Genomic DNA, 17,639 nt, shown 5'->3' with positions numbered 1-17,639 from the left:
CAGACAAACAAACACCAGCAAACAAGTCCAGAACTTCGTCCAACGAACACAGACCACACATTCGCGCGAGTCTTCCACATTTGTGAAAGAAACCCCCTTTTCGAATACAACGACATCATGCCAGAACGACATCAGTCAGTCAGTCGTCTTTTTTCACTCATCAGCGACGATCTATCTGTTGTCGCGCGAATAGCGAGAGCAGCCTAACCAGCTTTTCCTCATTAATTCTATACATCTCTGTAGGAATCTAGACAGACCACTTGTGCATAACAATTCGACAAAAGTTTTGTGCTATCACTTGAGAAGATTATCAGCGTCATCCACCGCCACCGACGACAATCGGAATGCACTTGTGGCAATAAAATGAGACACAATTGCTGTTGGTGAATCGTGTTCCATAAGGTAATCATGTTAGTCCCCTCGAGAAGACAATAATAAGTGATTTACATCGATAATGATGATGACAACACCGTAAGTGGACTTGTTAAAAGTCGAATAAGACTAGCTCTCGCCAATACAAAAAAAAAAGCTGCAAGGTCGTTGCCAATTTCTATATTGTTAAGGTAAGAATTTCACCCAGTTTTTTTTCTTTTCTTATACATTTGGTTATTGCTGTTGATGGATCGATTTTTAGCATTTTGTGGTTTTGTGGTGGGCGGTCTTTGTTTTGCTCATTTTTTTTTTTGCTTAGAAGGCAAAAGACAACTTTCAATCGATTTTGTGAAAGGTTCACCACAATATACAGAGCTCGTGCCGTGGACAAGAATTTCCAGATTGTATTTTGTTGGCTTGTCATCGTGGTGTACAAGAATAAAACCATTCATTGCATCACACGTTGTAGGTAGTGGAGCAAATGAGCGCCTCAAACCTGTTGGCGTTCCAAATCTCCACACTCCATATGGAATAATTTTCCGTAGCAAAAAGGTTTACCTCCAAACCGTACTTGACCAGCTGGTGCTGGAACTTGATTTCTTAAATTGGTTATTTTATTTCATTCCTTCATCGGTTGATTTATTTTTTGTTTTTCTTCTGTTTTGCTCTCCGCCTTTCTGACTATCAACTTCTGCTGGTGGGGTGGAGTTGATATAGAAACGAGGTTTGGTTTGTTTACTTCTTACAGCGGGGAAAACTGTGCCAATGTACTTCATTAATCGATGCGGGGCGTTAGGCAACTATGCACCGATTTAAAGATTTAATTTTGAAAGGTTTTCAACTAAAAATATGAAATAACCCATGCAACCAAAAGTCGCTTACTAACTTAAACACGGGATTCCGAAGTTTACAATTGTCTGCAAATAGGTTACACGGGATTGTCAGATACCCATGATACGAAAAAGTTACTTCGAAACTTCCATCGCCTTCTGAAGGGCCAAAGCATTAAAAATGGAACTTCTATGCACTTTCTATGCGACATCTTCTAAAAGGTAATCATGTGTCAGCGAAGCTCTTTCTAATGAACTTTTAAGATCACATCCGGAACTTTAAGGAAAATTTCATGCGATATGTCAAATATTTCTTACCTTTTCGGATTATTTACATCGCAGAATGTTTAACTCAAACCGATAGTTTGAAGATTTAATTGCTGCAAAATTTTCAGCACCCGGAGGACAAAAAATTACTTTAAAGCCCTTATTTACTGTATCGAAAAATCTGAAAAATAAAAATAATGCATTGACTTTCCTTTTTTCAAATAATTCGCTCACTCATGACTTTGAACATTTCATAGTGAAGTTTAAATACTTAAAGGGTGTACACGATGAAATTGCTCCAACTTTTAAACCGTTGGGTAGAATTTAATGAAAATGTAGGTGGATTTAGTTCATACTGTTTAGAGGGATCGCAGCAAGCCGTGCTCGAGAACGGAAGTGTTTTTTTTTTCGCCGTCGCGTTTTTCTCGTTTGTTTTCTCACGAATTGAAAAATACTGTTAATTTTTTCTACTTCGGGACTTCTTTAGCGATCGATACATTTGAAAATTAATTGAAATGCATCCAAATTACTTGCATAGAAATGCAATTGGTGTTTTGTTGTGTTGGACGGATCTCGCGAGATTTCGAAATTGCAGCGCACACGTTTTTCCCCCGTCTGTACAAATCGTGTTTGTTAAATTGTTTGAAATAGTGAAATATGTGAAATAGTGAAAAATTTCAACAGAAGCTAATAAAAAGATGACTCGTGGATGGGTCGTCTTAGTTTTGGTTGGAAGTGATTCAATAGCGCATTCAAAAGTGTTTGTTAAACCGCAAGACGATACCGTGGAAAAATGAATAGCTGGTGGGATTTTCGTTTGCAGTTGAGGTTCCCAAGCAACCAAAAGTCGCGTTTTTACTTAAAGATGGAACTCCGAAGTTCACATTTGGCTGAAAAAATGTTTTACGGGAACTTCAGGTGACTCTTGTCGCGTAAAAGTTACTCAGGAACTTCCATCGCCCTTTGAAAGGTTAAACTATCGATAACGGAACTTCTAGGCGCTTTTAATGGAACTTCTTTCAAGAAGGTCGATAACGTTCGCGTAACATTCCAAAACGCACCATTATGATACTTGAAGGTGTTTTAAAGAACCTATATGGGAAATCTAAGCGACATGTCAAAAATGTTTTTCAAGAAGGCCGATAACGTTCGCGTAACATTCTAAAGCGCACCATTAAGATACTTGAAGGTGTTTTAAAGAACCTATATCGGAATTCTAAGCGACATGTCAAAAATGTTTTTCAAGAAGGTCGTTAACGTTCGCGTAACATTCTAAGGTGCACCATTAAGATACTTGAAGTTGTTTTAAAGAACCTATATGGGAATTCTAAGCGACATGTCAAAAATGTCTGTCAATTTTTTGTCATGGTATTTGTTTTGTTTATATCTGTACTGATATTTACAAATGGAATTCAAGATTTTTTCGAATTTTTCTTATAAATGTTAAATAAGATATTCGAATAAATTTTGATGATGCGAATTTTTGTTTTGATTCATATTGTGTACTGAAAGTCCTTTGAACGAAATAAGGTACCTTCTATTTACCAACCCACTCAATCATCTCAAATGACATTAAGTTTAAATACTAATCATTACAGTGGCAATTAGCTATTGCTGGATTGGTCGAGAGGCTGGTGAGTTTCATTGCAACCTAGAGAACAGCGGTTCAATTCTCTAGGCGTGTAAGCAGCTTTTGTAATCAAAACAATATAATCAAAATCAATGAGATAGACTATGATAGACCGGCAACCTAGCAATCTGACATGTGGTTGTCAGAGCAATCTGTCACTCGGATTTTTTTTTCGGCGCGTAGAAGTTTCTTGACATTCTCTTAGAAGCTGAATAGCGTTCTCTACAGCCACCTAAACGAACTTGAAAGTAACTTTAAGAACTTAAATTTTGGGCTGATTAGCATTCTCTTCAGACACAAACGAGAGCTGATTAAGCTTCTATGGAAACTTTTTAAGGGAATTCTGGTTGCTTGGGAAGTAGGCCCACAACACAGTAAAAATGTAGAGTGATGACCAAAAAAAAAAAAAAGGTCATCACGTTTAGAGGAATTTCCGTTACTTATGTAGCCTGATTTTGCCTGATTTTTATTGCACCGGTTCCCTGATTATTGAAAATATATGTTGGCAACCCTGGACACAAAGCAAAACTTGATCCTAGAATGACAAAACAGCTTAACCTCAATCAACGGGTTCGGCGAATAGTTACTTTTTTTTTTAGAAGAATTGTACCGTTTTGTTTAGCTCAATCCAGGTCAATTACACCTCGCTACGAGGTAAGTTTTACCTTATTTGGATTTACCTTTTTTTCTAGGTGAATTATACTTTTTTATCGAGCTCAATTCAGGTAAACTTCACGTCGCTACGAGGTAAGATTTACCTTTTTTGGATTCACCTTTTTTCTCGGTGAATTGTACCTTTTTTCCAACCTCGATTCAGGTAAATTTTACCTCACTGTGAGGTGATTTTCACCTCGAAGAGGTAGAAGTTACCTTTTTGGCTTTCACGAGCGTTCACCTTTGCTAACTCGGTAAATTTTACCTGTTTATTATTTTCCGTGTATGTTTCTCAGACGTTATTTACTTACAACACTTCAGCTTTCCGTTATTCGTAGTCTAAAAAAAAATAATCCAAAAACACATGCTTCGAAAAAAAGACTGTGAATCAGCTACGGAATGCTAAAAAAAATTTCACCTAGTTTCCCAGTACTTTAGCTTACTTGAACATAATGATATATTTTTTTTTATTTTTTGACCACAAAAAATGTAAAAAAGTGGTATAAAAACCATACTTTTCAATCAAGACCCTTCAAACCTCGAAATAAACTCATGACATCTATGGCTCCGCAATTTCCAGTGACTCTGTTTGTGGAACTATATCAGGTTCGCGTTAGATCTTTGAAAAAAAAAGCCCTATTTGAATCAAATTTCTAGCCACCGGTGCCCTAAATTTACATTAATTTAGCACCAATCAATGCTAATGTGCTTTGGCCTAATGCCACTGTAGTGCATAAAGAGTGCTTAAAAGCATTAAAGCAAGCTTTTATGTTATCAATTTAATGCTTAGAAAATATAGCATTGGTTATTCTGATTTAGAGCTATATTGTATTTCAAAAGCATTGTGCAAAGCTGATAAAATGCTAGTTGCATTTTAAAAGAGTGGTATAATTCTAATATGATGCCGCATAGTACTCGAAGGGCTGTTATAATGCAGAATTGCACTTGATGTGCTGGTAAAGTGTAATTTCGCACTTGAATGCTGGTTTAAAGCTATAAAGATGCAAAGCTTTAGTGCTTATGGTTACTTGGGAGCTGTTTGTTAGATCGATACGACTTGATTCCTTCCCAGAATCAAATTATCTTCAAGCACAGAGAACAGACGTACAAGCTCGAACAAAAAATCGTCAAAAAAGTGTGTAACATTTCAAATGCTATCACCCAAAAAATACGTTAGAAATTGACTACAAACAGTGCCATCTATTGTGCCGTACAAAAGTTACAAATTAACTTAAAAGTGCCCAGTTTTCCAAAAGGCGTAATCGTATTTGGGCTCACAAAAAATGAATCCAATGTCTCAGTGAAATGGACGGCTTTAATGTATTGCTAAATAAATGAAATCAGAGTATTCTTTATTTTTGCACTACTATGAATGTTAAGATAACTAACAGCTTCGGTTTAAGTTTTCGCACTTCTTGAACAGTAATTTATGTAAGAAAATACATCACCTATGTCCAGTCAAATACAAGAACATTCTTGACGATCAGTTTTACCCAGCAGTATTGATTCTAGGCATCTCAAAGCGGGATATTTTCACATATCACTTGAGCATCCAGCTGTTTAAAACTATGTATTTCAAACAAATGTGAAGGAAAAAAAATAAGATCTAACTTTTATGATTATTTTTTTCATGCAACATGATGAACGTTCGTTCATCAAGTTTCGAACGAAGCTTCAACAGCGATTTTCATGAAGTATGCTAAGCAGCACATACGACCTTTAGAAAACTGACTAAAACTTAGTCAGCTTTGTTTTGACAGTTCTCTTTGGTGTGTTTGGAGTCATCTGGTGGCCCAGCCAAAAGACAAAAATTGGTTCTAAAAGGGTGTTTGAATTTTTACACAACTTTCGTGGGCTAGCTTGTATGTCTGTTCTCTGTGCTTCAAGGTCCGACAGATTGGGATTCCTCTCAATCGTTTTCAAAATCTTACCACGCCGTTTCCGGTCGGCAGTTTCACTCCGACGATTGGCTTGAGGCTTCCGAATCGTTGTCAATGTTTCCTTATACCGTTTGATAACGCGCCAAACGGTATTTATGGGCAATTTCAGCTGTTTAGCTAGCCTAGATGCAGATCACAATGGATTTTCCAAATAGGATTGTGCACATTTTTCCCTTCTTTCGGCTTCCATGTTGATTGTTTACAAAATACAGTCGATTTGCGGAAAGTCAAAAGTACATAGATAAAGCTGACAAAATTCTCGACACGTGGGCGCCAATAATTTCCAAATTCTCCTGCAAGGAGCGCCACAATATGAGCCAAAGTTTGTTCCAATTCTAAATCAAGCCAGCTTTATGTACATACATTTAATGGGTTTTCCGGTTATCGATTGCCAAATAAAAAAAAACTTGCACAAACTTTTCGACATCCCCTTTCCCCATAATTCCACAACAGCAAACGTATTATACAGAGCTCAAAGATCAAGTTTTAGTTCAGATTTGTATATCGACAACCCAAAGTTTGAGGCTCAGCCTGACAAACTGATGAGCCATTGGGTTTTACTGATTTTTGAAAACCTGAAGCCTGATTTTGCCTGGGTTTTGCGAATGCAATGGAAAATGGGTAAGGAACTGCATTAGATATCATTGCTGTATGAAAATGTGGAGCCACGACCAAAAAAATGTCATTACTTTTAGACTTTTAGCGAAATTTCCGTTATTTGACGTATCCTGATTTTTATTTCACCAGTCCCTGATCAAAAAAAAAATTTCGAAACCCTGACAACAACCGATAAGGCATGCTGAGGGGTAATCGCAATACATTTTATGCATAACTCGATTTTTCCGAGTAAGCATAAGATTGGCTCTCTTGTGTTCCCCTGTTTTATAGAAGACTTATTAGAGTTGAATCGCAAAGCTGCATTTTTAAATAATTTTGGAGGCTCTCTGAATATTCATCCAAATTTTCCATAATACGCTTCTTCCTGCAAAACCTACCTTCTAGCTTCACTTCAATATAAGAAAACCGTGCCGCTTAGAAAGCACTAATATTTTTTAACTATAAACTTATTTTTTTGACACCTTATTACCTTTTTTGAATTTTAATAGTTTAATGTAATAACTAAAATAATAATATTTTCAAATCTTGTTTAATTTCTAATCTTAAAAAGTTGGTTTTAATTTGTTTTTTTTTTAGTTTTTACCAGTGGCATTATTTTTTTTTAGTTTTTAAAGTAGATAAAATCTAGAAATTGTCAATTTGATTTGATTAACTTTTGATAACTTCGATTGTTTCACAGTACCAGAACGGCAGTTTGTAAAAACTATCACAATTATTCTGAGTAAAGAGCTACAGTCTATTGGAAAGGTTCTTGTCATTAAGTGGGTACGTAGACGTTATTCGTGGCATGCCACTCGATAGTTTTTTCAGCGTAGATAATGTTCACAAGGAGCCAATTTTGTCAGTTACAGATCGGTGAACCTTTCCAAAATTCACAAAGTATGAGCTTTAAAGTATGAAAGCTGAATTCGAATTCAGATGCTAGAACCCTGAAACCGAAATCATACTTTTCACTGAACAGCTTAGGTCATAAATTTACACATTACTATCATTACTGACATAACTAACAGTACTAGCTATTTCCTCCTCACTCGTTTTTCTGAACTCTCTTCGATTGATAACGTGAGTCGGTGCCTTCTCAGCTTATCAGTAGGTAGGAGTGAACCGCAAACGGGAATAGCACTATCGGAGATTTCGGATAAGTATGTGGGTTGCTTTCGCTTCAACGCATACGCATCGAGAAGACAAATATTTAATCAAATCGAGGAAACGTTAGTTAGGTGCAGGTCCCTTTTGTGTGTGCGCTTCTACTTATTTTGTGCTCTTCTCAGTCTCAGTCATTGTAACCCAGCTTCAAAGCGACAATTCGTTCAAGTACCCACCGGTATTTGAGTAAATAATGCAGCGGTAAAACAGCTGTTTATTGTTGATTTTTTTTTCGTTCCGCAACTACCGCAAGTTACCGGAATGGCATACTGGAAATGTGACACCTTCAGCAGATTTTAACCATATCATTTTATTTCATTTCAGCTCGACTCTGCAACTGCCATCAAATAGGGGCCTCTAGATTTTTTGCTGAAGTTGTGTCAACCACCTGACTATTTAGTAGGAACATCGGAAACTGAAAAACAAAGCCCTAGAAAAAAAATCTAACTTGTGGATCGTCAGCTGTTAAGGTGATAAGAAGGGCGCTGTTCCTAATACGATGCACATGCACATGTCATTCTGGTGGGGTTCGGATGTGGGCGATGTGTTCTTTCCGGGACTGACGGTTAACTCGACTGGGGCAATGGTGGCCCTATGTTTATCGCTGACGGCGCTCTCAATTCTCTACGAAGGATTGAAGGTGAGTAAATCAAAATTGCTGTTAGTAATCGGTTAGAATTTGTCGAATCGTTTTTGATTGGCTGTAAAACCTAGACAAACAATCGATATCGCGGAATTCAGGTCAATAACCTTATCTGATTCTTCTTATTTTGCGTGATTTTTTTACCACTGCCGGGATGCTTCTGTCGCCTTGTTCGGTTCATTCATAGGTTCAAATTTGAGATTGGTTCTCAATCAAGTAAATTAAATTTTTTTTTCAAAATTTACAAAATTGCCGAAATTGACAAAATGTTCAATTTTGGCAGAATTGACTAAATGGACAAAATTGATAAAATTTAACAAATTGTTAGAATAAACAAAATTTCCAAAATTGACAAAACGGAAAAAAATTGACTAAAATAAAAAAAATTGCGAATTGAAAAAAAATTAACAAATTAAAAAAAAGGACAAAAATTTACATAGACGACAAAAATGACAATATGAAACAAATTCACGCCACCGACCGTGGCATAGAGCCTTCAAGTCTTCTAAGCCAATGGGATCGAGTCCCTGTCACGGCATACATATAGTACACTTTCTGTGGGTTAGTGGTGTTAGCAATTGTTAGATGCTAGACATCATACCCTCGAAAGATGTACGACTTAGTGATAATTTAATGGATGAAACATCAAGTTTCATTAAAATCCAGTAATGTGTGTGTGTGTGTTCTTTTTTTTATTGATGATATTTTATTTTAAATTAACAGCAATGACAAAATTTACTAAGTTGACGATATCAATACCAACGGCAAAACAGAAAATTAAACAGTATTGATAAAATTGACAAAAAATAGCAAACAAGACGAAAAGGCTAAATAAGAAAAAAAATATTAAAACTTCAAAAATTTTCAAAAGTAACAAAAAACAAAATACAAGAATGACAAAATATCAAACATGAAAAAAAAAGTCAAAAATAACAAAACTTGCTAAATTTGCATAAAAAACAATTGCACAAAGGTTACAAGTTTGACGAAATTTCAATTTAGTCGATTGTTGAAATTCTATAAAATTCATTTGTAATTTGAATCATTTTTATTTATCGTAATTGAGATTCTGCTCTTCAATACTGAATTTCCTTCTTCTTCTTCTTCTTTTACCAACATGGCCAAAACATGTAAGCATCCTGGAAAATGAAAGAACTTGCATCCTTCATTTTTCTTTTCAACGTAATCTCTGTTACATGTAAACATGCATTGCAGAGATTACTACGGCCAGGCCAACCATGTGGTAAACACCGCGAAAGTTACTGGAGCAAGGGAGGAATGAAGCGTGGAAATCCCTGCCAAACGCTTCATATGCAATGTTTAATTGATTACATATTAAATATTATAAAGATCATTTAGCTATAATTATAAATCACTTTTTTTTTAAATCGGACACGAATACTAAAAGGTTGGTTAAAATGTCCCAAATAAAATAAATAATAATATTAATTACTTTTTTTAAATTATGATTTGTCACACGTCCGTGATAATGATGATACTCTTAAAATTGACCTAAATTGATGAGTAAGAAAAAGTTGTAGAATGTGCGAGCTGGATCTAAATATTGGGAAAGTGAGATGCAATATACGTTTATACTGGAATAATAGAGCTACATTTACTACAATAAAATTTATTAAAAGTGATAAATTCGATAGATATTCGAAGCTGAAAATTAGATGACAAAATAAAAGATAAATGAAACCTTTTGGTTCGTTTTGTCGCTGAAATACAGCTTCTCAAATTTCCAACTTTCCGAAGCAAATTATGAATCCAAAAACATTTGTTTTATATCAATATATCGCACCTTTAATTAAAAACGTTTTTGTAAATCAACTTCAAAATAACTTTTAACTTTATAGCTATAAATTTCAAGCAAAAAGTTATTAAACTATGGTTATCGGGTATCATGAAAAAAATAATTTCTTGAAATATTTTCTTGAAATAATGTGACGTGTAACTGTTGAAAAAAAAAATTGCGCATGCTGTTCAGACTTCATAAATTGATATTGATATTCACGTCAAGAGTAAAAATACCACCTAGAAAATAAAAATTGTTCATATCAAATCATTATGAAATATTTACCTACAGAAAACCCTTCCTTAGAAACATACTTCAAGGAGCTTTACACTGAACCTCGAAAATACCCAAACTTGAGAACTTTCCCCGCCAACCCAAATGAAACTCCCTCCCTACAGGTTTGGCTATTGGAGGCATAGCCCAAAGTTAAGCTCTTAAAGGAGAACTCATCCCCCAAAATCTGATACCGCAATAAAATGGAAATCAAAATAAAAAATAACTGCAGGTACGGGAATCACACCCATACCTGCAATGGCTTTGCGATTACCATCTCAGGATGCTAACCGCTCGACCACCGGAGAGTTGTTGAGAGAGGCAGCTACATCATCGTATATGCGAGACTTTCTGCGAATGAAGCGGGAATAAAAGACATCCCTCAAAAAAAACAGTTCTTCGCTTTGAACTTACCCCCCAAACCTAAATCTGCCACGATGGAGGTAACAGAATCAGATGCGCTTACAACAAAAACCCCCCAAAAAAACAGTTCTCCGCTTGAAGGACAAGTTTGGCTTATTGGCAAGCTGTGATTTTTTCACAAACTTAAGTTGCCAATCTTGAACTTAGGTTTGGCGGGTGGCAGTTCTCAAGTTTGGGTATTTTCGATTTTCAGTGTATGCAGAAACGCCAAAATATATGCTGCTAAAATTTAATCTGCACACAAGTTTTTCATCCCTTGTGAAATATTTCGCAGCTCGTATAGAAAAATCTAACTGTCATTCTTCTAAGATTTTGGATGTAACATAACAAAAGAAATTTGTCGAAGATATGTGAAGCATATTAAATGAATATTAAACAATGAAGAACACTTATCTGAATATAAATCTGCAGTACTCTTGAAGCTCAACGCTCCTCTTGGATTCAAACTCCCGTTGAACTGTCCAAAGGGCGTAGCACCAGCCCTTTTGACTGAATGCATCAAATAAAAAAAACTCCACTGTTGCATCTTTGCACAACTTTTGCCTAAAGCCACACTATATTTTGCGAAAGCCACTTTAATTATTATCTCTGGAATTCACTTATGCACAATTTCACGTATATTTCAGCATTTAAACTATTATTTACAAAAAAAAATCTCGGGCCACGAAATAAATTCGTGCGATGTCAAAAACACATGGCCTACTTCTGCTCTTCAATACTGAATTTCCTTAAAAAAAAACACTGATATCAATTTATGGAATTATTTTAGGTTTGAAATTTTAATCAGAGCTTATTTTTTATTCGTTTTCTGAATTTAAACTAAGAGTTTCTCTCTGTTGTGTTGCGACTCGTGAGCCTTCTTGGTTAAATGATTCAACTGAATCAAGTCAATCAAAAGATTCCTTTTAATTCAACCACGGTAAATGAAAAGTTCAGATACCGGTATTTCGAATGCAACTTACTATCTTCTTCAGAGAGCGTTTTCAATTGATATCAATTGATCATTTGAATTAAAAGGAATCTTTCGATTGATTTGATTCAGTTGAGATTCTCTAATTTAAACAGCAGCAGCACACTAAACCAAATCGGGCAATAAAATTTATTGGATGGTTTTAATAGCTTTTATTTTAGGAAGGATGGATATCAAGTACTGAAAAATCCATTAAATTTTATTATAAAAGCCAATAGATTGTACAATTATTTTTTGGCGCTGATGTATCTAGAGAAAACTATTCAAAAATCCAATAAATTTTATACGTTCGCTCTGCAATACTACACCAAATAAAATATATCTCAAAATCTTATAAATTTCATAAATATGATTAGGTATAGTTTTTAGTAGATGTGGTTTACATTCAGAAACAATAATGTTCGGATCAGGCTGTAAATTTTCGAAGAACGGCTGCCCGTTCCAATTGTTCCATATTTGTACTGAAACCGGACTATCATTTAGTGAAGGACAGAAAAAGCACGGGAAATAATGATTATTGGATTGTGAAGCAGGTACGTAAGTAAAATGTTTCATTTTTTCCAACTATTCAAATCCTTCGTATCGCTTTCTCCACAGCAAGACTATATTTCGGTTGTGTAATAGAAGCGCACCAACCAGATCAATCGAGGAGATTCTTCCGGAGAAAGAACTTCACCTGAACTGGATATTCAAATTATGATCAAGATTTTCGTCGAGCATCAGGTAAGAATAAATCATATCTAACATTTTTGTTCAGTAGAAATATGTCTTTCATTTTTATTCAAGGTAATCAATTTTGGCCCCCGGAACGCCAACCCAATATCTCGGCACGCGCGATCGACTTCCGGAACGATGCTCGTGTGTATCAAGCGGCAATTTTTATCACTTACGGTGGATTAGGAGCAGGTTCCAGCATTTGAAAAAGGAACGTCGACCACTTTCAGCTGAACATGTTTGTTTAAACCATGCACACGTCCGCCATGCCTAAATAATTTGTCAATAAAAAAAATCAAAACTCAAATCGCGATAAATCATTTAAACGAAATCCGAAAAAAAACTAAAACATTTATTTCATCGCATTGAACTGTAATTTAAATCAAATCGACAAACTATAACATTCATTGGAATTTCCAATAAAGAAAATCGGTACGAAAATCTATGCATTTCATTTTGTGTATACAGTTGTAAAAAGTATTAGATTTTCTTTTAGTGCAAAATCACTAAAAAATCTGATAAAGCTTATAGCCAGATTTCGGTCAGTGCAGCAACAGATAGATGCCCAGTTAGAGCATAGATACGGCCCTAGCATGCGGAAAAATTGCTATTTTTTATGAGGATGGTCGAATAACAGTAAACTGAAACGCAAAACCAGCGATTTATTTTAAATCATCACCAAACAAAATCAACAAAAGGAACCTCGAAAAAAAATCTTTGAATTTTTAATGCTGAAGCCACTTGCTTTTTCAAATTTTTATTCTGCACAATAATTTTAGACTTTAACTCTGAATTGTATGTTTGTGGATCACAAGTATATTTTTAAAAGAGAATTTTGATTCCAATTTTGACTTCGACATTTTCAACTGAAGCTTTAATGTGATGATGAATATTTAATCAGGTTTGATCTCCCGAGCTTGAATAAACGATTTGCGGTTATATTTTGTATTTTATAAGGCAAAAATATCGCTTGGTTTTAGGATAAATAAACGAGATATTTTTTGTTTACAGACTGCTACACCTTAAATTAAAATGGAACAAAAATTTTTTTCTAGGGGCCCCTAGCAAAAAAATGCCTTGGGTTCCCCGACGGTTTATTCCGGTTCTGCAAATGACAAAACTGACAAAATTGACAAAAATTACATAGTTGGCCAAATTTGCAAATTTACCAAATGGACAAATTTGACATTATTGACTCAAAATTGGCCGAATTTACAAAATTGGTAAAATGGACAAATTTGACAAAAATGACACAATGGACAAAATTTATAAAAAAGAAAAATTGCAAATTTATAGAAATGACAATTTTGACAAAATTGACCGAATTGACGAAATTGAAAACAGCGACAAATTTTACATTAATTTCAAAGTTGACGAAATTGAAAATGTTTGAAAAAAATTGACAAATCAGTCAAATTAACGAAAAATTAACAAGATTGAAGAGATTGACAAGATTTGAAATGTCAATTTGTCCTTCTCAACTTTGACTGTCTTCTCGCTCTTCCGAAGTTCCCGCTTCGTTATTGCCCAGTATTGCTCCACCGGGCGCAGCTCCGAACACTTTGGCGGGTTCATGTTCTTTGGAACGAAACGGATAAAATTGGCCTTAACTACTCCACAACTCTTTCAGAATAGTTGCATGATGTCAAATCTGGACAAAATAGCGGAGCTTCACCGTGCTGCTGCAAGAACGGCAAAAGGCCCTTCTCGAGGCATTCAGATTTGTAGATCTCGCCATTTACTGTGCCCTTTGTCACGAAAGAGCAAGAGCAGATGGCCTGCCAAACGAGATATTTGGAAGCGAACTACGACATTTTGTTCTTCTTAAATTTGTCGTCCACATCAAACTTGCTCTTGCCGATGAAAAACTCCAACCCCTGAATTCGCTTAAAATCGGCTTTTATATACGTTTCGTCATCCATTACACAGCAGCCACATCTTGTCAACATCTTCTCGTAACGATTCCGTGCTCGAGTTTTAGCCGTCGATTGTTGCCGCTCATCGCGGTTTGGAAAGTTCTGTACCTTGTATGTATTTAGTCCAGCTATCTTCTTTGCATTTTCAACGTAGCACTGCGACATGCCGATCTTTTTAGCCAAATCATGGCTTGAGACGTTGGGATTTGCTTTAATCGTCCGCTTCACCTTTCCCTCCGTCTTTTTGTTCTACGTTTCCGGTTTTCTTCCAGCTCTTTTGCCGTGATCCAACGTCAACTGCTTCTGGAACCGCTTCAACACTCTGGAGATGGTTGAATGATGAATGTTCAACATTTTTCCTAACTGCCGATGCGACAGGTCATGAAATTCCAGGTGTTTGGAAAGAATTTGTTCTCCTTTTTCGTTGTATCGAAAAACACGACTTCGAGTTTGACAGCATGTAAACAATACACATCAATGAAAAAGTGTGCAAAATTTGGTTGATTTTTACCCAATGGTAAAAAAGTTATGCCCTGTTGAATTTTTCGCAATAATTTCGGGTTCGCCCTTACTGCTTCATGGAACCACTCTCATAGGTCTGACCTATAAGAAAACCAAATTCGCTATATACTGTAAAGAGAGTTTGTTGAATATGACTTTATTCTTCAAATGGTGATAACAGAATGAATGTGAAATCTTTTCAGTCGAATACCTAACAATCAGTGATTGCTATGATTTGACCCAATTCAAATATTGGTTTACCTGCTATGATTCAACGTGGTGACACTATTTTAAACTATATCCGATTGAACTAAAATTTTGCTTTCTCATTCCTCAGGTCCATGGTGCCAAGGTGCGCGCCAAGGCAGCCCGCGAACGGCAACGGTCCGGCTCCTGCCCGCCGAGTGAAAGTGCCACCCTGCTGTCGCTGGAATCGACGGCTTCGTCCGGAATCATCCGACCCCTCGGGCGGCGCCTATTTGCCTTCCTGGGCGAGGCGACCGTATTCCTATTCCACAACATGCTCGGCTACGCCCTGATGCTGATGGTGATGTTCTACAATGGCTATCTGTTCGTGGCCGTGGTCGGCGGAATGGCCCTGGGGTATTTCCTGTTTGGCCATTTGTCTATGAAGGTGAACATGGAAAATGTACAGGCTCGAAGGACCAACGTCATCTGTACGGCTCGATGCATGCAAACAGGTATGCGAGATGTTTCGATTGTGTTTGTGCGCGTGATTGTTTTATTTTTCTTTCGATAGATTAACATAACATTTCACCTTAGTGATAGTTACTAACATTGTTTGTCAATTTTCTCGCTCCATTTTTAGCCGAATCCTGTGCCATGAGCCACACTGCTCCTTGTCCCTCCTCTGTATGTGATGATCGTTTTTAGGTTTCATATAGTATTAATTTTATTTCCATCTGTTTTTGTCTAACAAGCACACTGTTTTATTTTCCGTTCTTTTCTTGTTTTTCAAATGTTTTTCCTCGTTGACAGCGACCGTCCCAACCGGTTCGCAACGGTTATGAAGTCCTGTGAGACCCCACGTTTCCCCACTGTCTAGCAACACATCCCAAACGCATGATTTGTATAGGTTATGTTTGTGTTTTTTTTCTTTCTGTAATTTACAATTTTTGGTGCTTCCTCCTCGAAACAACAACACACTTACTTCCTCGTTCACAGACCCGGAATCCAATCTGACGGCGAACGCTCAGCCGGAAGAACTAAACTACGATGGAAGTGCCCCGTCCACCTCATCCGTTGCGCCCCTGTGCCATTGAGCGATCCCGAGCCCAAGAGACGGAGAGGGAATCCCGCAATATTACGTAATCTCATGGAAAACCTGTGCTCTAGCATACGTATACATTTATACTGTTTCTAAAAGTTTCCGGCCTTCATCTACAAAAAAATAAAAGACAACCAGCAGCGGAACCAGGATTAACCTCAATACGCTGTTGACATTTCACCCGATTGTTTCTGAAAAATTATACTGAAACTGTTTTTTTTTGTGATTTTTCTACAAAAAAAATTACCAAGTTTAGTCAAAAAAAATTTAGTTTGTTACCAGAAATGTTTAGATTAAAAACCAAGAAGTACGTATTTCATTCGACTCAAACATTACAGCAATGTGAGAAGCAATTGAGGTTAAACAATGGGGAAGCGAAAGCGATTATCTAAGTACGAGTTTTAGTTATATTAGCAAGGTAATTTTCAAGCCCACTTTGGCAAACTTTGGGATAACTTTAACTTCAGCCGTCAAACGCCTCCAATCAGCTAGAAGGTTTCCAACTGTATTTAGTTAGATTAGCAACACACAACAAAATATGAAACAAAAAATAAGCTCAACTATGCTCTTCGTGTCGTGTCAATCAAGTAGGCGTAGAACTAAACATTAGGTATTGGAAAGGTTCACCAGAATCCAAGCATGCGCTGCTGTTTGTAGATAAAGATAGGGAAGAAAAAAACAACGGAGGGATATCCAAATAAAACCTTGAATTTGTGATCTGTGATCTAAGAAAACCTATAATGTATAAAAAAGGAAGTGCTACAAAAAAACTAAAATCATCTATTTAAATTGCAAACAAACATCAGGTTTTAATTTCAGTTTTGTACATTTTTTAAGTAAGAAAAAAAGGTGCAGGTTTGTGTGAATGTAAAGTTAGTCTAGTTTTGCCCTAAGTATGTTTATCTAGAAAGTGAACTCTTCCAATAATATGTATATTGTAATTAAAGTTGTTTTAAGTTTGAAGAAATCGATTCATTGCTGTGAGTGATAATAATTCTGAGTATGTAAAGTATAGGTGATAATTTGCAGTAATTTTGCGTTTAAGTGTAGAGAGGGAAAAAACTAGGTTAAAGATTGCCAATCACTTGGTTCTATTCGTGTAAAAGTAAAGCAGAAGGCTTTACTAGGCGAAAAACTTTAAAAAACTTTTTATTGTTATCAATTGTAAAAGAGAAAAATTCGTTTTGCAGTATCAATAAATAAAGCATGGTAAACTACAAAATGTGTTTATGTGTTAATTATTCACTCGGAATAAGTCATCAACATCGAAAAGTTTGTGGCTTTTCAATATTTATTTTTATTACATTTTCCATGTTTGAAATTTTTCTCATTTTTTGTAATTTTTATCATTTCTTGTCATTTTTGTATTAACTTAGCAAGGAGCAAACTCATGTATATTGAGTTGCCCATATTAAGTTCTGGAAATTAAGGGGCTAAAAACGATACCTCTTCGACTTGATTAAATGGAACAGTGAAATGAAATTGAAATGAAATTATTTAATATTACCCTTCGAAAAAAAATTTATGGCAAATAATGCGTTAAAAGCATTGCAGGTAGTTTTTGGGTGCTTTTCTGTTCGGAACAACAACTTGCACCCAACTGTTACTTGCGTGCAAGTTTACTGAGTGAAATATTTCAGCTGTCATGGATCCGGT

The 17,639-nt window shown here is 36.0% G+C and overlaps 1 protein-coding gene across 9 annotated transcripts; it reads left to right on the top strand.

Annotated features, from left to right (window-relative positions):
• The first annotated feature begins 96 nt into the window (after positions 1-96).
• On the top strand, positions 97-17,205 carry LOC129747898 (uncharacterized). Of its 9 annotated transcripts, none has more exons than XR_008737597.1 (6): positions 97-563; positions 7,782-8,097; positions 15,033-15,396; positions 15,525-15,568; positions 15,695-15,796; positions 15,881-17,205. XR_008737597.1 is itself a non-coding variant. In XM_055742293.1 (5 exons), the coding sequence occupies exons 2-5, from the start codon at positions 7,957-7,959 to the stop codon at positions 15,896-15,898; spliced, it is 567 nt and encodes a 188-aa protein (XP_055598268.1). In that variant the 5' UTR covers positions 98-563; positions 7,782-7,956; the 3' UTR covers positions 15,899-17,205. The 9 variants fall into 9 exon arrangements, 5 of the variants coding, with proteins under 5 accessions (XP_055598268.1, XP_055598267.1, XP_055598269.1 ...); XR_008737596.1 differs by having other exon boundaries at positions 98-563; positions 15,695-15,791; XR_008737598.1 differs by lacking the exon at positions 15,525-15,568 and having other exon boundaries at positions 98-563; positions 15,695-15,791.
• Positions 17,206-17,639: the final 434 nt, after the last annotated feature.

The sequence above is a fragment of the Uranotaenia lowii genome, chromosome 2, assembly GCF_029784155.1.
Source record: "Uranotaenia lowii strain MFRU-FL chromosome 2, ASM2978415v1, whole genome shotgun sequence".
NCBI classification, from domain to species: Eukaryota; Metazoa; Arthropoda; class Insecta; order Diptera; family Culicidae; genus Uranotaenia; species Uranotaenia lowii.
The sequence above is the reverse complement of the archived record's forward strand: the minus strand, read 5'-3'. Positions and strand labels throughout refer to the sequence as shown.

Coding starts and splice junctions, on each gene's coding strand:
- LOC129747898 (XM_055742291.1), top strand. CDS start 7,957: ATGCACATGCACATGTCATTCTGGTGGGGTTCGGATGTGGGCGATGTG. Junction 8,098..15,032: donor TTCTCTACGAAGGATTGAAG/GTGAGTAAATCA, acceptor CTCATTCCTCAG/GTCCATGGTGCCAAGGTGCG. Junction 15,397..15,880: donor GGCTCGATGCATGCAAACAG/GTATGCGAGATG, acceptor CCTCGTTCACAG/ACCCGGAATCCAATCTGACG.